Source organism: Myodes glareolus, chromosome 18 (genome assembly GCF_982192425.1).
Source record: "Myodes glareolus chromosome 18, mMyoGla1.1, whole genome shotgun sequence".
In the NCBI taxonomy this organism is placed as follows: domain Eukaryota; kingdom Metazoa; phylum Chordata; class Mammalia; order Rodentia; family Cricetidae; genus Myodes; species Myodes glareolus.
Window position 1 is genome coordinate 41,709,286 of NC_142043.1, and position 18,772 is coordinate 41,728,057.

The 18,772-nt window shown below is 46.0% G+C and overlaps 1 protein-coding gene across 6 annotated transcripts in view; it reads right to left on the reverse strand.

Moving 5' to 3' along the window:
* The window catches only part of Fhl2 (four and a half LIM domains 2), a 73,500-nt gene that overhangs the window by 23,958 nt on the left and 30,770 nt on the right, over positions 1-18,772 (reverse strand). For 2 of the 6 annotated variants that reach the window (XM_085679625.2, XM_048430190.3), the window contains one exon: positions 5,587-5,769. In XM_085679625.2, the coding sequence (XP_085535751.1) occupies positions 5,587-5,742 (156 nt within the window). In that variant the 5' untranslated portion in view covers positions 5,743-5,769. Of the gene's footprint in view, positions 1-5,586; positions 5,770-17,916; positions 18,130-18,772 lie in introns of those variants that run through there. The other 4 variants (XM_048430193.3, XM_048430192.3, XM_048430191.3 and 1 more) reach the window with 4 other exon arrangements.

Genomic DNA, 18,772 nt, shown 5'->3' on the forward strand with positions numbered 1-18,772 from the left:
TAAATCCAATATTCACCCTTTATTACACTTTTACTTTCCATGTTCTCAGATACCTAAGCCAACCACAATATAAAATTATTAATGGGAAAATCCAGAAATAGATGAGTCTTAAGTTTTAAGTTGCAACACATTCTGAGAAGCATGACAACATCTCAAGACATTTCACCTTGTCCCAGACGGGGCACGAATTTTCTGTTGTCACATTGTACATGCAGCTCCCGGCAGTGACTTCTTGTCATGCTGACTGTAGGGTGTCCTGGTGCTTCTAGAAATCATAACGTCAGGGGTCCAGGGATCTTGGAATATACTTTGGCAGACAAGTGGGATTACTGTACCCACGATGTCTGTGCTCATTACAAAGTCTATGGACAGACTATGCATGGCGTGGCTTGCTCATTGAGACCTGAGGAATCGGGTCAAGAGATGGTTCATTCGACATAAAAGCTTGTGTATAGGCCTGATCCCTGGGCCCCATCAGTCAGAAGAAAACTGACTCCCAGAAGAGTTGCCATCTAACTTCTACAAAACACATAATGACTGCATATACCTACGGTCACACACATAAACACAAAGTCATAATAGCAACAACACCAGTAATAATAATTAATAATAATAAAATAATAATAATAATAATATGAACTTAAACATCCTAATTTGGAGAGTACTGACTTGATACACTATTTTAAACTATTGTCATTATTATTTTGTAGAGAGGGTAGCCTTGGCTGGCCTAGAACTTGCTATGCCAATTGGAATGGCTTTGATCTCACAGAAATCCACCTGCTTTGCCTCTGGAGTATTGGGATTAAAGGCACGAACCACCACACCCAACACAAAATCTCATATTTTTGAAAGGAAAAAAAAAACACTTGAAAATCATTCCAAAGAGTAAGCGTCAAGTTTGCAAGACGAAGAATGGTGTAGCACTCTTAGTAGAGAGGGGTCCAGGGCTGTAGGCAAGGCCTGCATCGCCCCGGCAGATGACTGACCCCTTCCTAACAGCCCCCTACTCCGCAGGTGCTCAAGAACTTTCTCAAATACAAGACAGGCATCTAGGTCTTCCCTGGGTTTGGGAGGACCAGAGTCTACCTCAGAGCTCACCCATTCAATTCCCCAAACAAGGGCCTTCTAGATTTTTCTGGTTAAAAACGCTTTAACATTAAGTAATTAGCTGCATCCTGATGGGGAGAATTGGCGCTGGTTCTATTAGTTCTCCGAGGTTTCCCTCTTAATTGACTAGCAAAGCCAGTGATTAGCTGGTGAATTGCTTAGAGCTCCTGAATCAACCCTCTAGGCTACATCTGCTGTCATTATTTATTTATTTATTTATTTATTCCCTATTAGTTGAGTAGAGATAACACCTGAGCTTTGGCCTTGATGTCCACAGGTGAGGAAGTTTGATACAACAGTCTACTCCATCTATTCTGTATTTAACCTGTAAATATCCCAACCCTGCCTTGGGGAGTAGACCTGAGACTTCCCCTTAAGTCTCCACAGCCTTATGGATAAACACTACTGGAAGCTCACTATTTCAGGGATTGGTACACAGTGGTGGACGGGGCAGGGGACACAGTGAGTCTGCCACAGTAGCACCAGAAAGCTGGACAGGAGCTGTAGCCCAAACCCGGCACCATTTCTGCAGCATCCTCATTGCTATTGAATAGGAGAAAGACAAGGACCTTTTCTATAAGGGAGACAGGTGGAAGAGGTCAGGCAAAGATCTCTTACTCACGGGACTGACCACTGAGAGTCCATTTCTGACCTGAAGTCCATGGCCAAGGCTGCGTGCAGGTGGGCAGGGAGCATAGCTTGTCGGTTAGGGACCTTTCATGTCTGTCTGTGACTATCTGCACTACTTCCTAAGCGCTCAGTAACACCCTCAACTCTTCTAAGCCTAGTGGCTTCTACATATGATGGGGTGCAAAAGTCCTTCTCAGTGGGAGGGCCCTAGAGGGGTTTAGATGACACAACGGAGTCATTTCCAAGCGCCAGAGCCAAGTAACTACCCAACGGCACTAAGTTTTAAAATTAGTATTGGCTGCTAGCATCCTCTACTGGCATCTTTTCGTTACTATTACTGCTCTTATCACAGCGCCCCCTCAAGGTACACTGGAGTATGACAGCTGTCCAGTGTCAGGACTTTGCAAAGGCATAGAATTTTTGGTCTGTTCAGTCTGAGACCTCTGTTACAGTCATTCATTTTTTAGATGCATAGTGCTCTATGAGAAGTCTGTTTTTCTTCACTTTCTATGGTTCAGAACTCAGGTTGCTAAAAAAAAATCCTATAATTAACACATGTTTTTCTTTGCTATTGTCTATGGGTATCCAAGAAAAACTAAACAAGATGGAATATTGCAGGACAACAAAATTACATTTGTATTGCGGCCTCTCAACTATTTCACTGGCTGTCAGAATCAATGATCCTGCCTTGAGTATTACAGCATTTCCAAAGAGTGGCTGAATGGAGACAGGAAGGGAGCTAGGCGGCTGCCAGGACAACCAAACAAATAGATGCATAGTAGCTACCGGGACAGGTTCTCAAAACACATCTATCTCGGTACCTCAAAATCAGCCCAATTCCCACAGGCATGAGTTTATCTTAAGTACCCATAAGCCTGTCTTCCATTGAGTTGAATGCAATCTGAGATGTCTGGACCTACTTTAAGAAGACTGAAGACTGAGCGGCCATTAGCCCCTGCTGCAATGTTTTAGTTTCCTTCCTGAAGTAACAGAAACTTTTTTTTGATCACTGCGTCCTCCACAAAATCAACTGCACAACTATGTCCGATGATCAAGAAAAACCACAGCAACCAGAGAAAATCCTCCAGTGCAAAAGTCTCCCTCCAACCCCACGTCTCTTTGTTCCCCAATGAGGAAAACCACAGGGCAGGACCCACACCCACTGATCTCAAGTTGCTGGTTGTGGGTTGAAAAGTTCAGCGTGCTAGCTTCTGACCCCTTCAGCAGTCTTGTTGACTTTGGCCCCTCGGAGAGACTCTTGTTTATTTGTGCATAAAATGTCTTTGGAAAGAAGACCGCCTTTTGGGGTCTTTCCATTAAATCATTCTGGAGAAATGAGAAGTGACTTTTGTCTTGTTTTGACTCCAGCCATTGGTCAGGGATGACTAGCCCCAGGTATGCGCATTATTTCCTTTAAGCTAGCCTTCATCATCAGAACACTATGTAGACCTCTCACCAGCTTAACTCTTTCCTACCCAGAGAAGGGTTTTTATAAAATCCTTCTTTTTGTCTCTGCCTAGGAGTTTGTCTTCCACACTGACATTTTTACTGATATGGCCATCGTGAAAACAGGTAGGGAGGGCAAGGCTTCTGGGAGGAGTGTGTTACAGGAGGAATGGAAGGAGGACTTGGAGCGAGGGCAGAAGCATGGGGCTTACAATATCGCAGCTGCCACTCAGTGCGAGGACTTTGCGTGAGGACACTTCTCACAGTGACCCTATTCGGCAGACACCGCGTTTTCCATTTTGCAGGTGTGGACAAGAGCACAGAGAGGTCAAGTAACTGGTTGAAGTCCAACAGGCAATGAGATTGCCTGGCAGCTGAGCTCTGGTGCTTGGCCTATTGAATGGTTGGAGAGACTGGTAGCGTTTGGACCTTAGGTTTCCTCCCAAGTCCTATGTGTTAAAGGTTTAGTTCCCCCACCGGGAACTCATGGGAGCCAGTGGAACCTTTAGAAGGTAGAGAGGGCCGTAGATGATTGAGGGTGTGCTTTAAAAGGGGGTTGTGAGACCCTGGCTCCTGCCTCCTTCCGGCTTTATTTCTCAGCTTACAGCGTAAGCAGCTTTGTTTTTCCGTGTGCATCTACCATGATGGGCTGCCTTGGCACAGGCCTCAATAAAAGTGGAGGGACCCCTCTTAAAGCTGGACGCCTTTAGGACTTTATGACTCTCTTTAGGAGCGAGTGATCTCTGCTACCATGATGGAAAGCTGACACAGGGCGGAAGAACGCTTACCACCTAAAACATGACACACACCAGCAAAAGCTGGAGAAAGGAAGAAATACCATTTGGGATGGGTTGGGTTAGTTGTTTGCTCTGTTTGGTCATCAAACCTCTGAGCGTTTTTAACACTGGTATGACATAACTGCTAAGTTGCCTCTAACACCCGATGCAGTTCTGAAGCTGAAGCGACCTGCCTGCAGCTTGGTTTTGAGTGATCCAGTCCCACACCCTTCATTGCTGGCCCAGACAGAAATCCTTCCTCAATACGCAGATACCTAGCAACAGAAATTGTTGGCATACCCATTTGGCTATTTTCTAGGAGACAGATGAACAAAGAATGAGTAAGGGCCATGCCCTGGGCATGCTGGAATGTTCCTACTGCCGACAGAGCCTGAGTCAGTTGGTCGGAAGTTACGTATTGGTTTTTAGAGTCACGGAGGAGAGTAGTAAAAATCCCAATGGAAGAGTAATTACTGATAGCAGAAATTAGACTGCCCAATGCCACACATTTCCTTTGAGTCCATAAGCTGGAAATTCCCTAGGGACTCCAAAGTTGCCCTTTTGGTAATCAGTTTTGTGGCTGTGGGCGTGGCAGTCACTTGAATGGCTTTCCAAGTGTGTTCTAGGAGCACTTTTGCCAGTAAAGATAATAAGAATCTTACGTGGACCCTCCACTAGAGTTGGGGTCTGAGGCTTCCCCCAAAGACCCATGTGTCTTGGTCTCCAGCTTGGTGCTGCTAAGAGGTGGTGGCACCTTCAGAGAGTGGAGCCTGAGGGGAGGGGGTCATTGGAGATGTGCCCTTGATGGGAATATTGGGACCTTAACCCTTTCCTGCTTCTTATCACAAGGAGAGAGGCTTTCTCTGTCTCAGGCTCCTGCCATGGTGTGCTGGCCAAAGGTGACTATGCCAACCTCACAAGAATTGGAAGGTCTCAAATTGTGAGTCAACTTAAACTGCTCCTTAGAAGTTATTGTCTTGGGTAGGCTGTCTGTCACATTGATGGAGAGCTAAGACAGACCCTCCCTTGTGTAGCCCGTTTGGCTATGTGTGACCTTTCATCACTAGTCAATTAGCAGGAACGAAGAGGCTCCTATCACCCATGCTGGGCCACCTGTGGGAAGCTGCTGATTCCTTTGTTGTATAAATGAAATACAAACCCCATTCTTCTCCCCAAAGAGAAAAGAGCCCATCAGATCCCAAGGACTTTGCTGCTTTTCTGGGCCCACTTAACTAGGGGGACGACTAGATAATGCCTATATACATTCGCTCATCAAATATTTACTAAGCAGCGCCTGTTCCCTGTTAGTCACCAAGAGGCAAACAACAGGGGCAGGAGAAGGCTTTACCATTGCCCGGAAGGGTGGGGTTAGATAAGGGCCCTAGTAACCAGAAGAGGGAGCGTGGACTTAGAACACCAACCAGACAACCTGGCACGACAGAAACTAGAACGTGGAGTGAGCAGCTCTGCCCGGCCTCACGAGAATTCAAAGCCATCAAAGGCGGCTGTCTTAGACACGGGAGATAAGGACAAGGGTGCCAACAAGTAGCTAGTTCTTGGGACGGTAGCGCGGGGGTGGGGTAAGGAGCGGGGGCGGCGTTGCCAAGAGCCAGCAGGCAGCTACCTTGCAGTCGCAGCCAATGGGCGTGCCACACTCTTCACACGTGTTGGCGAAGAGCTCTTCGAAGCAGGCCACACAGTGCGGGTTCTCCTCCTTCAAGATGTACTTCTTGCCGTACAGGGACTCGTTGCAGTGGTGGCAGTCAAAGCGTTCAGTCATGTTGACACCCAGCTCCACAGCAACCTGCTACCAAAGGAGAAAACCCAGACTTTAGCTTCAGGAACACTCCACGCTCCGTGTCTACGAGGGCAAAGCGTCAGACAGACTTACAACGCTCATCATTTCAGTCAAGCCCTTTTCAGCTGAGGGAGCTTGGGGCTTGAAGGCGCTTCATGCATTAGAGCAGTCATTCCTGACTGGCTCAGAATGTCGGATTTCAGAAAAGGCAGCAGAGCCTCCACTTCACCCTTGCTACGTGTAAGCTTCCAGCGCGTGACCCTGCCTCACCTCTCTGCCCTCAGAATAGAAAGGCAGGCGCAGAAACAATATGTCTATCTCTATAAAAAGATTTTCCATGCGCTCTGCTTTATGATTCATAAATTTGAGTAGGAAGAAAGCATGGCAGCACAAGGCAAGGGTATCTGACAGGAAAATCTGGAGTCAGAGGCCAGGAGAGTATTGACCTTGACCTGAGCCTGCTTTGGGAAATACAATGTAGATGAGAAACTGCCAACTTCCTTTAGGGAGTCATTCTCCCTACTTCAGCTGTCCAGGTATGGAGAAAGCAGGATAAAGAGGAAGGCTTGACTCCAAGAACAGGGATTAGCGCACAGTTGGGAATGCAATGACTACATTCAGTGACTTTCCAGGAGACACCTCAAGCCTTGCAAAGAGGGAACGAGAATGTGTCTCCATGCCAGACACATTGCATTCTTCCAGGGTGAGTATGCAGTGTCGAGAGAAAGAGATGTTCTGTAGCGTGGAGGGGAGGAAATGACTGATTTTCACCTCCCCACCTTAAGCCATCATACCTAAAGATCCTGTTAGGACGATTCTGGATACAGAAAGCCCACTCTGAGAATAATGGCATGGACCAAGGCCTCTGGCACATTGAAATTTTAGACTTGATCTTTTTTATTTTTTCAGGAGATTTTTCTTAATTGGCAATAACTAATGTGTTAAAAAGTAAAAAGTTTTACCAGTCATTCACAGGCACACCAGCTAGTTCTATGACTAAGCAGTATTTCACAAATGCTCAGCAAATCCAGCTCAATTTCCAGTCACCTCAAGTCATTCAAGGGTGAACTTCCAGAATTGGGCTCTCCGAGGCAAATACAGTATTGCTGTCTGGTTTATGATTACAGTAAATGTGATAGCAGCTATTAATTTGATACCTTGTGTACACAAGGTTGCAGTGACTACAAGCATTTGTCACTGGCTTATGTCTGTGTTTATAGAATAATTTGCTTCCGAGAGTACAAAACACACAGCTAGATACATGTGGCCAGAGCCTTCCTTCTAAATCGCTCTTCCCGGAGTTACAGACAACTGTCTGGACAGTCCCGTGATAGCATCCCAAGAGGAGGTCCTTGAGCCCTTGAGTAATAACTGAAACATGACATAGGGATAGCATTTTTGCTCAACTATCTGGGTTGTAGTAGCTATGCTGGCAGCGGAGCCCATGCTTTCCTGTAAGTCTTCAGTTAATGACCTTGAAAATGCCTGTTCACTTATTTCATCCCCGGGGGGAGTCGGCCTTCCAGCATATATGTTTTTCCATGAAACGGTGCCATTTAGCAGCAAGTGAGATCACTGTCTGTTCTGTCCACACAATCAGAAGGACAATGGGGAGTGAACTAACTATGAATCAGGGGATTTTGAAAGCTGGAAAACACTCCCCAAATCATCTAAAGCAACGACCTCACTTTAGGGATGGAGAAGTTATAATTCAGAAGTGAGAATGGACGAGGAGTCTCGTAGGCTCTCCCAAGAGCTACCTAACTGAGAAAGTAAACTGATCTTAATCAGAAAGGTGGTTCCACATTTAGATAAGCGCCAACCTTCTGGAAAAAGAAGGCTATCTCGTGAGCTATGCAGCTATCTGCATAAATACCGCATCTGTTTCTGATACCAGGGAGGGGTACATGCTTCTCACACCAGTCATGATATACGTGTTTTCCACCTCATCTGATTCTATAGGTCAAGTATGGAGAGAGAGAGAGAAAAAAAACAAAACTAAGGGTGTAACCTTTGAGAATCAACAGGGATTCTACAACTGTTCAAAGTATAAAGCCATGTAATACCAAATCTCACCATTGTTGAACCCCAGTCTCCAGCAGGGATGATGCAGCAGCTACTTTCTGATCTGGAGGTCTAACAGAGGTGATGCATTTGGCCCCATTTCCGTGGAATCTTTTCTCATAGTGGTTGAATCCATCCTGTCTTGTCCCTTCTATTTTCTAAGAGGTCACTGTGCCTTAACTAGCTAGTGTAAGGCATAAAGTGAACAGGTTAGGAACTACTATCATTAGTTCAGAAGATAGCAAGAAATTGATTTTTGTTTTTTGAGATAAGCTTTCATGGTGTAATAGTCCTGACTGTCCTGGAACTCACTCTGTAGATCAGGCTGGCTTCAAACTCACAGAGATCTGCCTGTCTCTGTCTCGCGAGTACTGAGATTAAAAGTGTGTCCCGCTGCCACCACCCAGCAAATTAATTTTTATAAACATACAAAATAATAGATTTCTCTTTTAGTTTTTTACAACTCTATTTACATACATGTCATATTTATTTCAGTGATTTAGTAATTATTCTTGTGAACATGATAATACTAAGCAAAAAAATACACATTAATGACAGACATTCTGATGATTAATGTGGATCAATTTTCAAAATAAAATATATATTTTCCACCTATGACTAGCTCATTAATTATGATTCTTAACATGAGAGGTCCTATTTTGTGTAATGTAAATGTTTCCCAGAGGGTTTCCGTACTTGAGACAGGCGTGTACCAGCCATAGACAGCTTTGTATTCATTTCTGATAATTGCCAACAAGTTGGCTCTTCCCTAGTTGGAAAAGAAAGAAAACCCTAGAATTTGACACCATTGTTATTTTAGAAGTGTGCATTCACTGCCAATGCTGTGCAAACTTAACTATATAAAATGGGAGTCAATTAATCAGGAGTTTAATTAATCAGGAGTTACTATTTTTTGTTGCTGGGACAAAACACAGTTTTCAGATGAGAGGGTTTATTTTGACTTATGTGTTCAAAAGGACACAGCCCATCACGGAGGAGAAAGCATGTGAGCCAGAGTGGGAGGTTGACCGATCCTATCACATTTGCCGCCAGAAAGTGGGGGGCTGGGGGAGGGTAGGGGGCAAGGAGAGAGGGGAGAGAGACCGGAACCAGCTTGTACAACTTTAAGCTCCACCTTCAGTGACCCACTCGTTCTAGCAAGGCTTCATCCACCTATCTCCTGGAGGTTTTATGACCTTCTCACACAGTACCACCAGTATTCGGGGACCAACTGTTTAAACACATCCAATGTTCAAACATGTGAGCCTATGGGGTGTTATTTAGTAAGGAGTATGAAGGTGTTAAATAAATTCCTAAATTTCAGGGTGGTGTTAAGAATCGCATCCAGGGTCTCTCCATCCCTGGTATCACCATCATTCATTGGTTAACATAGCTTTTTAGTTTTTCAGAGCATAAATTCACTGTGCATGTACTGTGTTAAATGACATTTTACACAGGTATATATGACTGATGTGCAGGTGTCTCTGTGCTATATATAACTGGAGTCCTGTGGGTAAATGCCTAAGAGTGGCATAATTAAGTCACATAGAAGATTAATTTTGTTTTCTGAGGACCCTCTATACTGACTTCAGTAGTAGCTGGGCTGGTCTGCGTTCACACCAGCAATGCATAAGGGTTCCCTTCTGTCTACATCCTCACCAGCATTCATTGTTAATTGCTTCTTAGTGACTGCCTCTGTGACTGGAGTCCAGTGGAATCCCAGTGTAGTCTGGCTTGTATTTCTCTGTACTGAGGCCGGACACTTTCTCAGGCTTGTTGGCTATCTGTGTTTTATCTTTCAAGAACTGACTGACTATTCATTTTACTAGTCTTCTTACTGATTGGATTGTTTGATTTCTTGTGGTTTAGATTTTTAAAGGATCTCTACATTCTACATACTAATCCTTGGTCCGAAGTATGATGAAGATTTTTATCCCGTGTGCTGTCTTTGCTTGATTAGCTCTTATCTTGGCTGGGCCGAAGCTTTTCAGTTTCGTGAGGTTCCATATGTCGGCTGTTGATCTTATTTTCTGAATGACTAGAGTTTTATTCAGAAAGTCTTTCCCTATGCCTATATCTTGAAGGGTTTTCTTAGAGAGTTTCTGGTCTTGCATTAAGGTCTTGGATCCAAAAACGGGCTTATTTATGACATTTTCATAATGTGTTTCATACTTTGCTCATATTTGGCAATCATCACTTCCTCTTGTCCTTTTCTTCTCTTGTCTCTTTAATCCTCACAAATATTCTCCCAATGCTCTGTGTGTGTGTGTGTGTGTGTGTGTGTGTGTGTGTGTGTGTGTGTGTGTGTGGTGTGTACATTTAAATCTAGGTCTCATTTCTGAGATAAGACATTGCATATTTTATCTAGGTCTCCTTGTGTCAGAGACAACAGTTCCCAAGATAATTCAAGAGCTTGGAGGACTTGTCTCACTGTCACAAGAGGCTTTAAACCCATTCATCCCTTTTATTTTTATGTTGGAGGCCGGGCATTGCTATGGGCTTGACACAGAAGCATGTGCTTATCAATGAGTTCCATCTATAGCTCCCGAATATTTCTTGTGAAAACCTGCATGTTAAAAGTTACACACTCAGATTAAGCCACCTTTTAAAAGGCAGACCACTACCTGCTTTGCTAATAAGCCATCTTATGTCATGCTTCATGAGGATGTACATCCATAGCGTTATATTAGAAATTGCTATAATTCTTCATTTTTAAAACCTACAAAATGCCTGGTTGTTCTTTCATTCACTCAAAAATGACTGAATAGGCTGGAATTATTTACTGGATGTCAGACAAAGGATTGGGGCTACAAAGATGAGAGAGGGATGAGCAACATAGAAGAAAGCCCTCATGTCAACTGCCAGAACCCCAGGCTGGGAGCTCAGTGGAGACTCACAGACTTTAGCGATATAACCTCCATATCCAGGAGTACCGAGCTGGCTTGCTGGAGGGGAAGTGCTTGTGTTGAGAAGGGTGGTCAGGTCATGCTGCAGGCAAGGGGACAGAAGGTCACACTATAGTCTAAAAAACACTGCCGGACACGTACACACCAGGAAGGCGAAACATAAGCATCTGGGATGAGAAGGGGGAGATGCCTAGCTCGCTAACTTTAGTGTTCCCTGTAGGCAGCGGGATTTTACAGTTTCCCCAAATCTGCGCAGCACTGAGTAGAGAATGTTTACTGCACAAAAGTGACTTTAACATGTAAAACCGGGGGAGAGAAAATAGGAGCAATGCCTCCTAAGAACGATGTCATGCTGTCAGAGTCAAGTTTTTGTCTGTTGAGCTCCTCCACCCACCCTCCACCTAGTGGGAGGACTCAAACCCAGGGATTTGCACACGTTGGGTGAGGACTCTACCACTGCTCCATATCCCTGCTCTTTACATTCCAGTTCTGAATAGCCTTTCCAAACATGCATGTAGACGGGTGTGGTGGTTTGAATAAGAATGGCCCCCAAAGGCTCACACACTTGAGTGCTTAGTCACCAAGGAGTAGGACTCTTTGAAAGAATTAGAAGGACTAGGAGGTGTGGCCTTTTGGGAGAAAAATGTTCACTGGAGGAAGACATTGAGGTTTCCAAAGCTCATGCCAGGCCCAAACTCTCTCTCTAGGTCAAGATGTAGAACGCTTAGCTACTTCTCCAGTACCGTATCTGCCAGCATGGTGCCATGCTCACTGTCAGGAGAGTAATGGACCAAGCCCTCAGTTAAATGCTTTCTTTTGTACGAGTTGACTTGGTTGCCAAATCTCTTCACAGCAATAGACTAGTGGTTAAGACAGGGAGTCTCTCACTCAACTGAGTACAGTCCATTTGCCATTTCTGAACTCTTCCCTTCCCACCAGGCTGTGGACATAATTCCTGCCCATTACCTGTTGCATAGGAATGCTGGAAGGATTAAGTAAGGGCATGCAGGGAGACACCTGAATGTGAGCTATAACTGCTGACTGAATCAAATCTAAATTACAGGGTGCCAGAGTTCTCAACCTTCCCAGGATGAAATCATCCTCTGATGTCATTCCCCTCCAGCTGCGAGGAACCAGGGTATTTGAAGCAGCTGGATTTTAGGGCTCAGTCAGGAGACCAAACTCAGCTACCTATACTGGGAGAAGCATGGATCTGGTACAGCTCGTGGGGAGAGGGGGTGTCTGCACTGGGGACAAGGGTTTTGACCTCAGCCAGCTTCCTGACTCTTGCAGAATAAAAGTTCAGAGGTCAATGGAGCAAGGATGCCTAGGGCTCAGCTACTACTAAAACTGACAAAGCCTGCATGAGTCAACAGGCTTACATTTGCGGTTCTGTTTATCCATTTTCAGACAGGGGAGTGTCAGAGCTACAAAGAGGAAAGAGAGAGCCATGCAAATCCGGGAGAAAGAAAAAGGAGGGAGGGAGTGGTGAGGGAGAGGAGGAAGGGCAGGAGGCAGATGAGTAACCAGAGAGCTCCTCTCTTGCTTTTCTGCTTAATTGAGAAAGATTTTCAAGGCAGGGGCTAGGATGCTATAAAGCCCAGGTCTTTGAGTTTCAGGTCAATCCTGTGAAATAAGGTAGTCCACTACACAAGGCTAGTGTTGGCAAAGAGTCCCCAAGAAGCAATACTTCTCAATACTTTTTTTCTCTGTTTATTTTTACCCCTCCCACGGGCCCATTCAAATCCCAAGGGATGCCAACCATGTTTCATAGCCATATCTAAAGTGAAACCTGTGACCCTTCCAGAGACCCCCCCCACACACACCCACACAACACGTGTAGAAGCAACTGCCATCAGCCAGTTTGAGACACAGTTGATATTCCTTCCTTCATTGTTTTGTTTCTTCACTCATGAAAGTTCAGGGTCTTGCTGGGCAAGTCAGACTGACCTTAAGTATGCATCCCTCATGCCTGTGACTCTAGAGAGCTGGGATTGCAGGCTGGGGTTACTAGACCTGGCTCTTCTCATGCTGATCTTTAATTGTTACCACAGATTTAGGAAGGACATCTCACTGCTAAGAAGCAATTCAGCACAGTTCGCTAATAAAAAAAAATAGAAAGTTGGTCAGTTAGCTGTGAGCTCTTTGTAGGGATGCGGTATTGGGCAGGGAGCACTGTACATCATGGAGACCTCCCCAGCAGGGAGCGCACACAGGGCCTTTGTAAATAAGTGTAGAACAGATGAGAAAATTGAACAGCTGGGCAAATTAACGAACTGTCTTAGCTAGGGAGTTTGCTCAGTGGTTAAGAGCTCTTCCTGCTCTTGCAGAGGACCCGGGTTTGATTTCCAGCACCCACATGGAATCTCACAATTGTCTATAATTCCAGCCCCGGGAGATCTGATGCCCTCTTCTGACCTTCTTGGGTAGCAGGCATGGATGCAGTGCACAAACATACATCTGGCTAAAATGTTCATGGGCATAAAATAAATAAATACTTTTTTTTTAAAAAAAAGTATCTTGTAGAAATGTGGGCAAAGGTCAAGAGTGCAAAGGTAGAAAAAGGTTTTCTATGTGTAATCTACCCATAAGTCACCGTGGTTTGGCATCTGACAGCATTAAGATCTCTGGGTCTTTATGTTTTCTCTTCAACACCATTTTTATCCCTCCTTCCAGACCATTTGCTGCTTCCACAGGAGGGGGAACTTACTTGTGGGGTTTGGACACTGAATTCAGCCAATACACAGCTGCATAGTTCAGGTTACCACCTGAGGAGGTCAAGAAGCAAAAAGCCAGCCAGGAGACACTCCCAGGCCTTGAGAAAAATGAACAGATCCAGACGTGGGCTGCAGAGATCAGCAAAATCCCCTGGTGGATGCCGTGTTTGTAATCAATGACATTCCACCTAAGCCCAGAGGCACGGGGCTCTTACACCAGCACCCAGCCAGAGGACATTTGCTCTGGTGTGATTTGTCTTCCCTGGATGGCAACACTGATGGGCAAACTCAGCTCCCTCAACACTGTGCTCTCTAGTCTAGGTTCGTCTAATCAACCTGACTTAGTTTAAGTCGAGATTCTGGTAAAAGGGACATTCTAATGATACCCGTGTGTCTAAATGTATCTGAAAATAGAACAACCTACCTAGAATCCACTTGAGATTAGCCTCTGTATATCTGGATTGCAAACACTTTAGATTACAAAGTGTATGCTTATTAATTCACTTAACCAGCCCCTCCTTGGATAGCGCACCTAAGGGCAGAGGGAAAGGTGAGTCACTGTGTGCCCTATACACTAGGAACTTCTGAAAACTGAAAATGAAAACAAATCTTGGCTTGTCTCTGGGAATTTTAAGATATATTATTGCGTTTAAAAGAGGGGGAGGATGCTGTCTTCTGAATGATCCTGGGATTATTCTGTAATGAAAGTCAATAAATGTCAAATTTCTGACCCGAGGCCCACCAATACAGGATAGCTATACTTTTTTTTAAAAAAAAAAAATATGCTTTTGACATTTTCAACCCAGTGAAAGAATGTACTGAGTAGCCGAGATGTCCCTGGACCGTGTTAGGCACTGAGGAGCTGAAAACAAAGGCATTCTGCCAAGCAGCCTCGGCCTGACTCTATGGCCAAGTCATTGTTTAAGATCCCATCACAACAATCCATTCTCAAAACATGCCCATTCGGTCTCCACAAGAAAGCCTGGTGAGGCCCAGAAGGGTAAGCTGCTTTCACTTCACAAGTCTTCCAGATGGCGGGAGAGCCCACCCGATGGCTCTACCACCGCCTTTGAGGGTGAGAACAAGAGACTGATGTTGTCAGCTCTGCACCAGCAGAGTGAAAGCCAACCGTTCTCTCGCAGGTTCCTTCTCTCTCCAAGGTACAAATCCCTAGCAGCTTGATCTTCATCTGCCTGGCCTCTGTGTCCCAGCCCCATATGCAGACCTCCGCTGTCTTTTCCTTTAGCCTTCCCCACTTCAGGAACAACTGCCCTCTTCCTTTGCATGGTATCCCTTCTCTCTTGTGGTTCTGCCTCGGTGTTCCGTATCAGGGCACCATCAAGAGAGGCTGGCATATTTCCTTCCACTCATTCACCAACTGCCTAACTTAACCGGCTCCAATGGTTGCAGCAAGCCCAGGTCTATGTGCTCTTCGACTGACAGTCCTGGTTGTACAACAAGCTGTATTTGCTGGTTCCAAAGACACTTCCCAACATCCTAAACGCTGCAGCTTTGTGTTCAGATGCTCCTTAATTCACGGTTCTGGGGATTCAGAGGCCTCAGTTCTCCTCTGGTGAGGATCTCAGAGAGGATGTAGAGAGAGTGAACTCACAATGCCCAAGTTCGCAGAGACTGAAAGAGATGGGTATCACTGTCCCTCCCGAGGGTGGGCCTTCTGGAGATTAAGACCCCTCTCTTAGGTTCTTTCATTTTGATTTTTTACATAGTGTGTATGTGTCTGTATGTGTGTGTGGAGGTGCCCATGGTATCCAGAAAAAGATGTAGAATCCTTTGGAGTACAAGTTCCAGGGGGTTATAAGTTGCACGTCAAACTCAGACCCTCTGTAAGTGCTCTTAACTGCTGAACCATCTTTCTAACCCCTAGACTCCACTCCCTACCTCCCAACATCTACCCAAGGATAACCAAGCTTCCAACACATGAGTCTTAGGGAAAAATCATATCCACACTACAGCTGTTCACAAATGGGGAAGCCGGTGTGTGCTGGTCTAAATGAGAATGATCCTTGTAGATGCATATGTCTGAGTCTTGGTCACCAGGGAGTGGAATTCTCTGAAGGAATTAGAAGGATTAGAAGGTGTGGTCCTGTTGGAGGAAGCGTATCACTAAGGGTAGGTTTGGAGGTTCCAAAAGCCCATGCCAGGCCCAGACTCTCTTTCTCCCTGCTACCTGCAGGTCATGATGGAGAACTCTCAGCTACTTCTCCAGCATCAGTCTGTCTGTGTGCTGCCTTGCTCCCCGGTCTTGATGAGCATCTGAACTACGCCTCTGAAACTGTAAGCCAGTCCTCAGTTAAATGCTTTCTTTTATAAGAGTTGCTTTGGTCATGGTGTCTCTTCTCAGTCATAGAACAGTGACTCAGACATGGTGTATCAGGTGCTAGGTACCTAGCCCTCCATGCAGAACAGAGGTAGAATCCAGACCTGTTGGCCTCCTGAACTTTTTTTTTCTATGTCCTGATGGGCATTTCTCTCTACAGTTGGAATACAGATCAGTATTGAAGGCATTTAACAATCTTAGGTCAAAACATATAGCACAGGGCCTCAAGAAAATATTCATACAGTGTGGCCCAGTACAGAGTAGAGGTCAGAACTCAGCTGTCAAGCTCTCTAGAGGTAGCTCTCAGGGCTACCAGATACAGGCTGGGAAACTTTGGACAGCAAAGTTACTTTAATCATTCTGTTTCAGTTTCTTCTCTGTGAACAAGAGGCTATAAAATTCACACACCTTGCACATATGTGTATGCACATATACACAAATACATATGTGTATATGTATATATATATATATATAGAGAAAGAGAGTTAAGATAGATAGGTGGATAGATAGAAGATAGGTAGATAGATAGATAGATAGATAGATAGATAGATAGATAGATAAATCAACCTTGCCAGGAAAGCTCCCTTGTTATCGGATTCTATGGGAGAAAACTGAGGAACCAATAGATTTTGTAGCTTAGGCAAGGCCATGTGGGCTGAGAGGTCCTAGTGCTTATTATGGCATCTTGGTTCTGTTCCAGATGCATCTATTTGCCAGTCAAACCTTCTACACCCATCCATGTTGTATCTGTGAGGCTGGACAGCAAAGAGGCAGAACAAAAAGAAGCCAGAACAGGGGCTGCCAATGCTGCACACTGTTCTGTGAAAAACTAGGAGAGAGCAGAATCTGAAAAAAAAAAAAAAGAGTGAGAAAAATAAGTGTTTTAAAGTTTGGTTCTATTGACTTTTAGTTATTGGGTTGAGAATTCATAGACTCTAAGACTTCAGGCAAATTTTTGTTGGGGGGGTGATTGAGGGGAAGGTTTTAGATCACCATAGCTGCAGGATGTCTAGGTCACTCTTGCAATTGCAACACTTTGCAGGCTGAGGCAGGAGGATAGGCACCAGTTTGAAGTCACCTGGGATGGCATGGTAAATTCCAGGCTTTCCTGGCTACAGGGGGAGGCTTTATCTCAACCAACAAGAACAATAACTACACACACACACACCACCACCACCACCACCACAAGCAACCTTTCTCTACTACATTACTGCTAAATACACACATAAGCAGGTAGCAGCACGTGAGACACATTTAGAGTAGTGTTTTGAAGACACTCTCTTGACCATAAACCCAAATTGTAGCTCATTACTTCCAAAATGCGTGTAAGAAAGTGCATGCCACAAGTAGGTTCTGCCGAAGACAGCTGTGCATTTCATAAAATGCCTACTTCATTGAGTTCCAGAGACACACCTGAAAACTATCGAGTAAATACGGCTAATTCTTCTTTTAAAACCAGAAACAGCATTGAAGAGTTTCTTTTCACAAGATATCACAAGACTGCAATCTATCGGTTAGAATTCTCTTCATTTAAAAATATTATTGTTTTTTTAACCCTATGGCTCAGGTTTTCATTTTGTGGATGAGTCAAGAAGTGTGGTCACAGGCTAACTCCCGCTTCTTCCCAAGGGAAATGCCTGGCCATCCACGTGTTGACCATCCTGTCACCTCCCTTACAGACTTCACAGACCAGTTCCACTTCGTCCCCCCGAGGGGGGGGTAGGTTCACCGTCTCCCACCACCTGGCGGCGACCCACCCCTCTAGGGCTGCAGCCAGCCCTCTGGACACCAATGGTCTCTTCCCCACCATTCCCAAGTTAAGCTCTCCTATGCTCGGATCCCTGGCACTCAAGGATCTGGTCCTCTCTGGCCCGCATCCGCTCTTCCTGAAGGTGTCTTCCCGTAGATCAGCTCCCCGGTTCTGGGGTCTCCCCTTCAAGACTCCCCTTCTTCTCCCATGTTTCCAGTGCACCGTCTCCATGACTCGCCCCCTCCCCTCCTAGGACCCTCCCCTTCATTTCGAGCCCCCATCTGGTATCCCCTACCCAGCTAGGCTCTCTTCTCCCCGGCTCTGTCCTCTCTGTTTTAGGTCCCCATCCCGGGTGTCCTTTGCAAAACAGAGCTCTCCTACCGTCAGGATCTGTCCTCTCTCCGTTTCGGGTCCCTACTCCGGTGCGGTCTGCACAGCCCTTCTCCGGTCTCCCAGGTCTCCGCCCCGCGGTCGGGCTACGCTGGCTACCGGTGTCTCTCCACGCGTGCTAGGGCAGCTGTCTGGTGACTATTCTTGTGTACCAGGCCAGACTGTGGCCTGGGCGGCGGCAGGAGTACTCGCCCGCAGCAGGGCCGGGGTCTAGGGCACCCAGCGGACTGTGGCGCGGTGGTGGTGGCGGCGGCTCAGCGGGCGGAGTGCAGCCCGCGCCGCTCCCGCCCTCGAGAACCCCCGCCGAGTCATTTGACCATATAAGGACAGACGCGCCGGGGCGGCGGGCTAGGCGCGCGGGCCAAGGGAGCAGGGCGCGGTGGCGAGCGCCCCTCGATGATCGCCGGTCGTCGCGTGTTTCCCTACTGCAGCTGCTGCAGACCCTTTGTTCGACTTAACGTTCTTCCTTGCTCCCTGGTGTTTGGCGCACAGGGCCAAGCCTCCCTGAGCCCTGGCCCTGGCTCCAGGGGCCAGTGGCGGTGCGGGGCAGACGGCTGTGCCCGCTGCCACCCAAGGGAGAAATGACATGAATTTACTCTCACTAGGACCCTCTTCTGGGTTTCTGGGTCTGAACCTGGTCACAGCCTGGCGCAAACATGGGTGGGCCATTTGGAGATTTGGGGGAGGAGCGGTGTGTGCACAGGACATGCCTTGACATGGTGGTCTTCCGGACTTTGCTTTGCAGATAACTCACCATTGGAGGAATGAACCCAATCAATGACCTAAAGAATCCTTAATAAGTCTGTTTCACTAAGGAGCTGACTGAGAAAAGGTCCTACGCCCAATG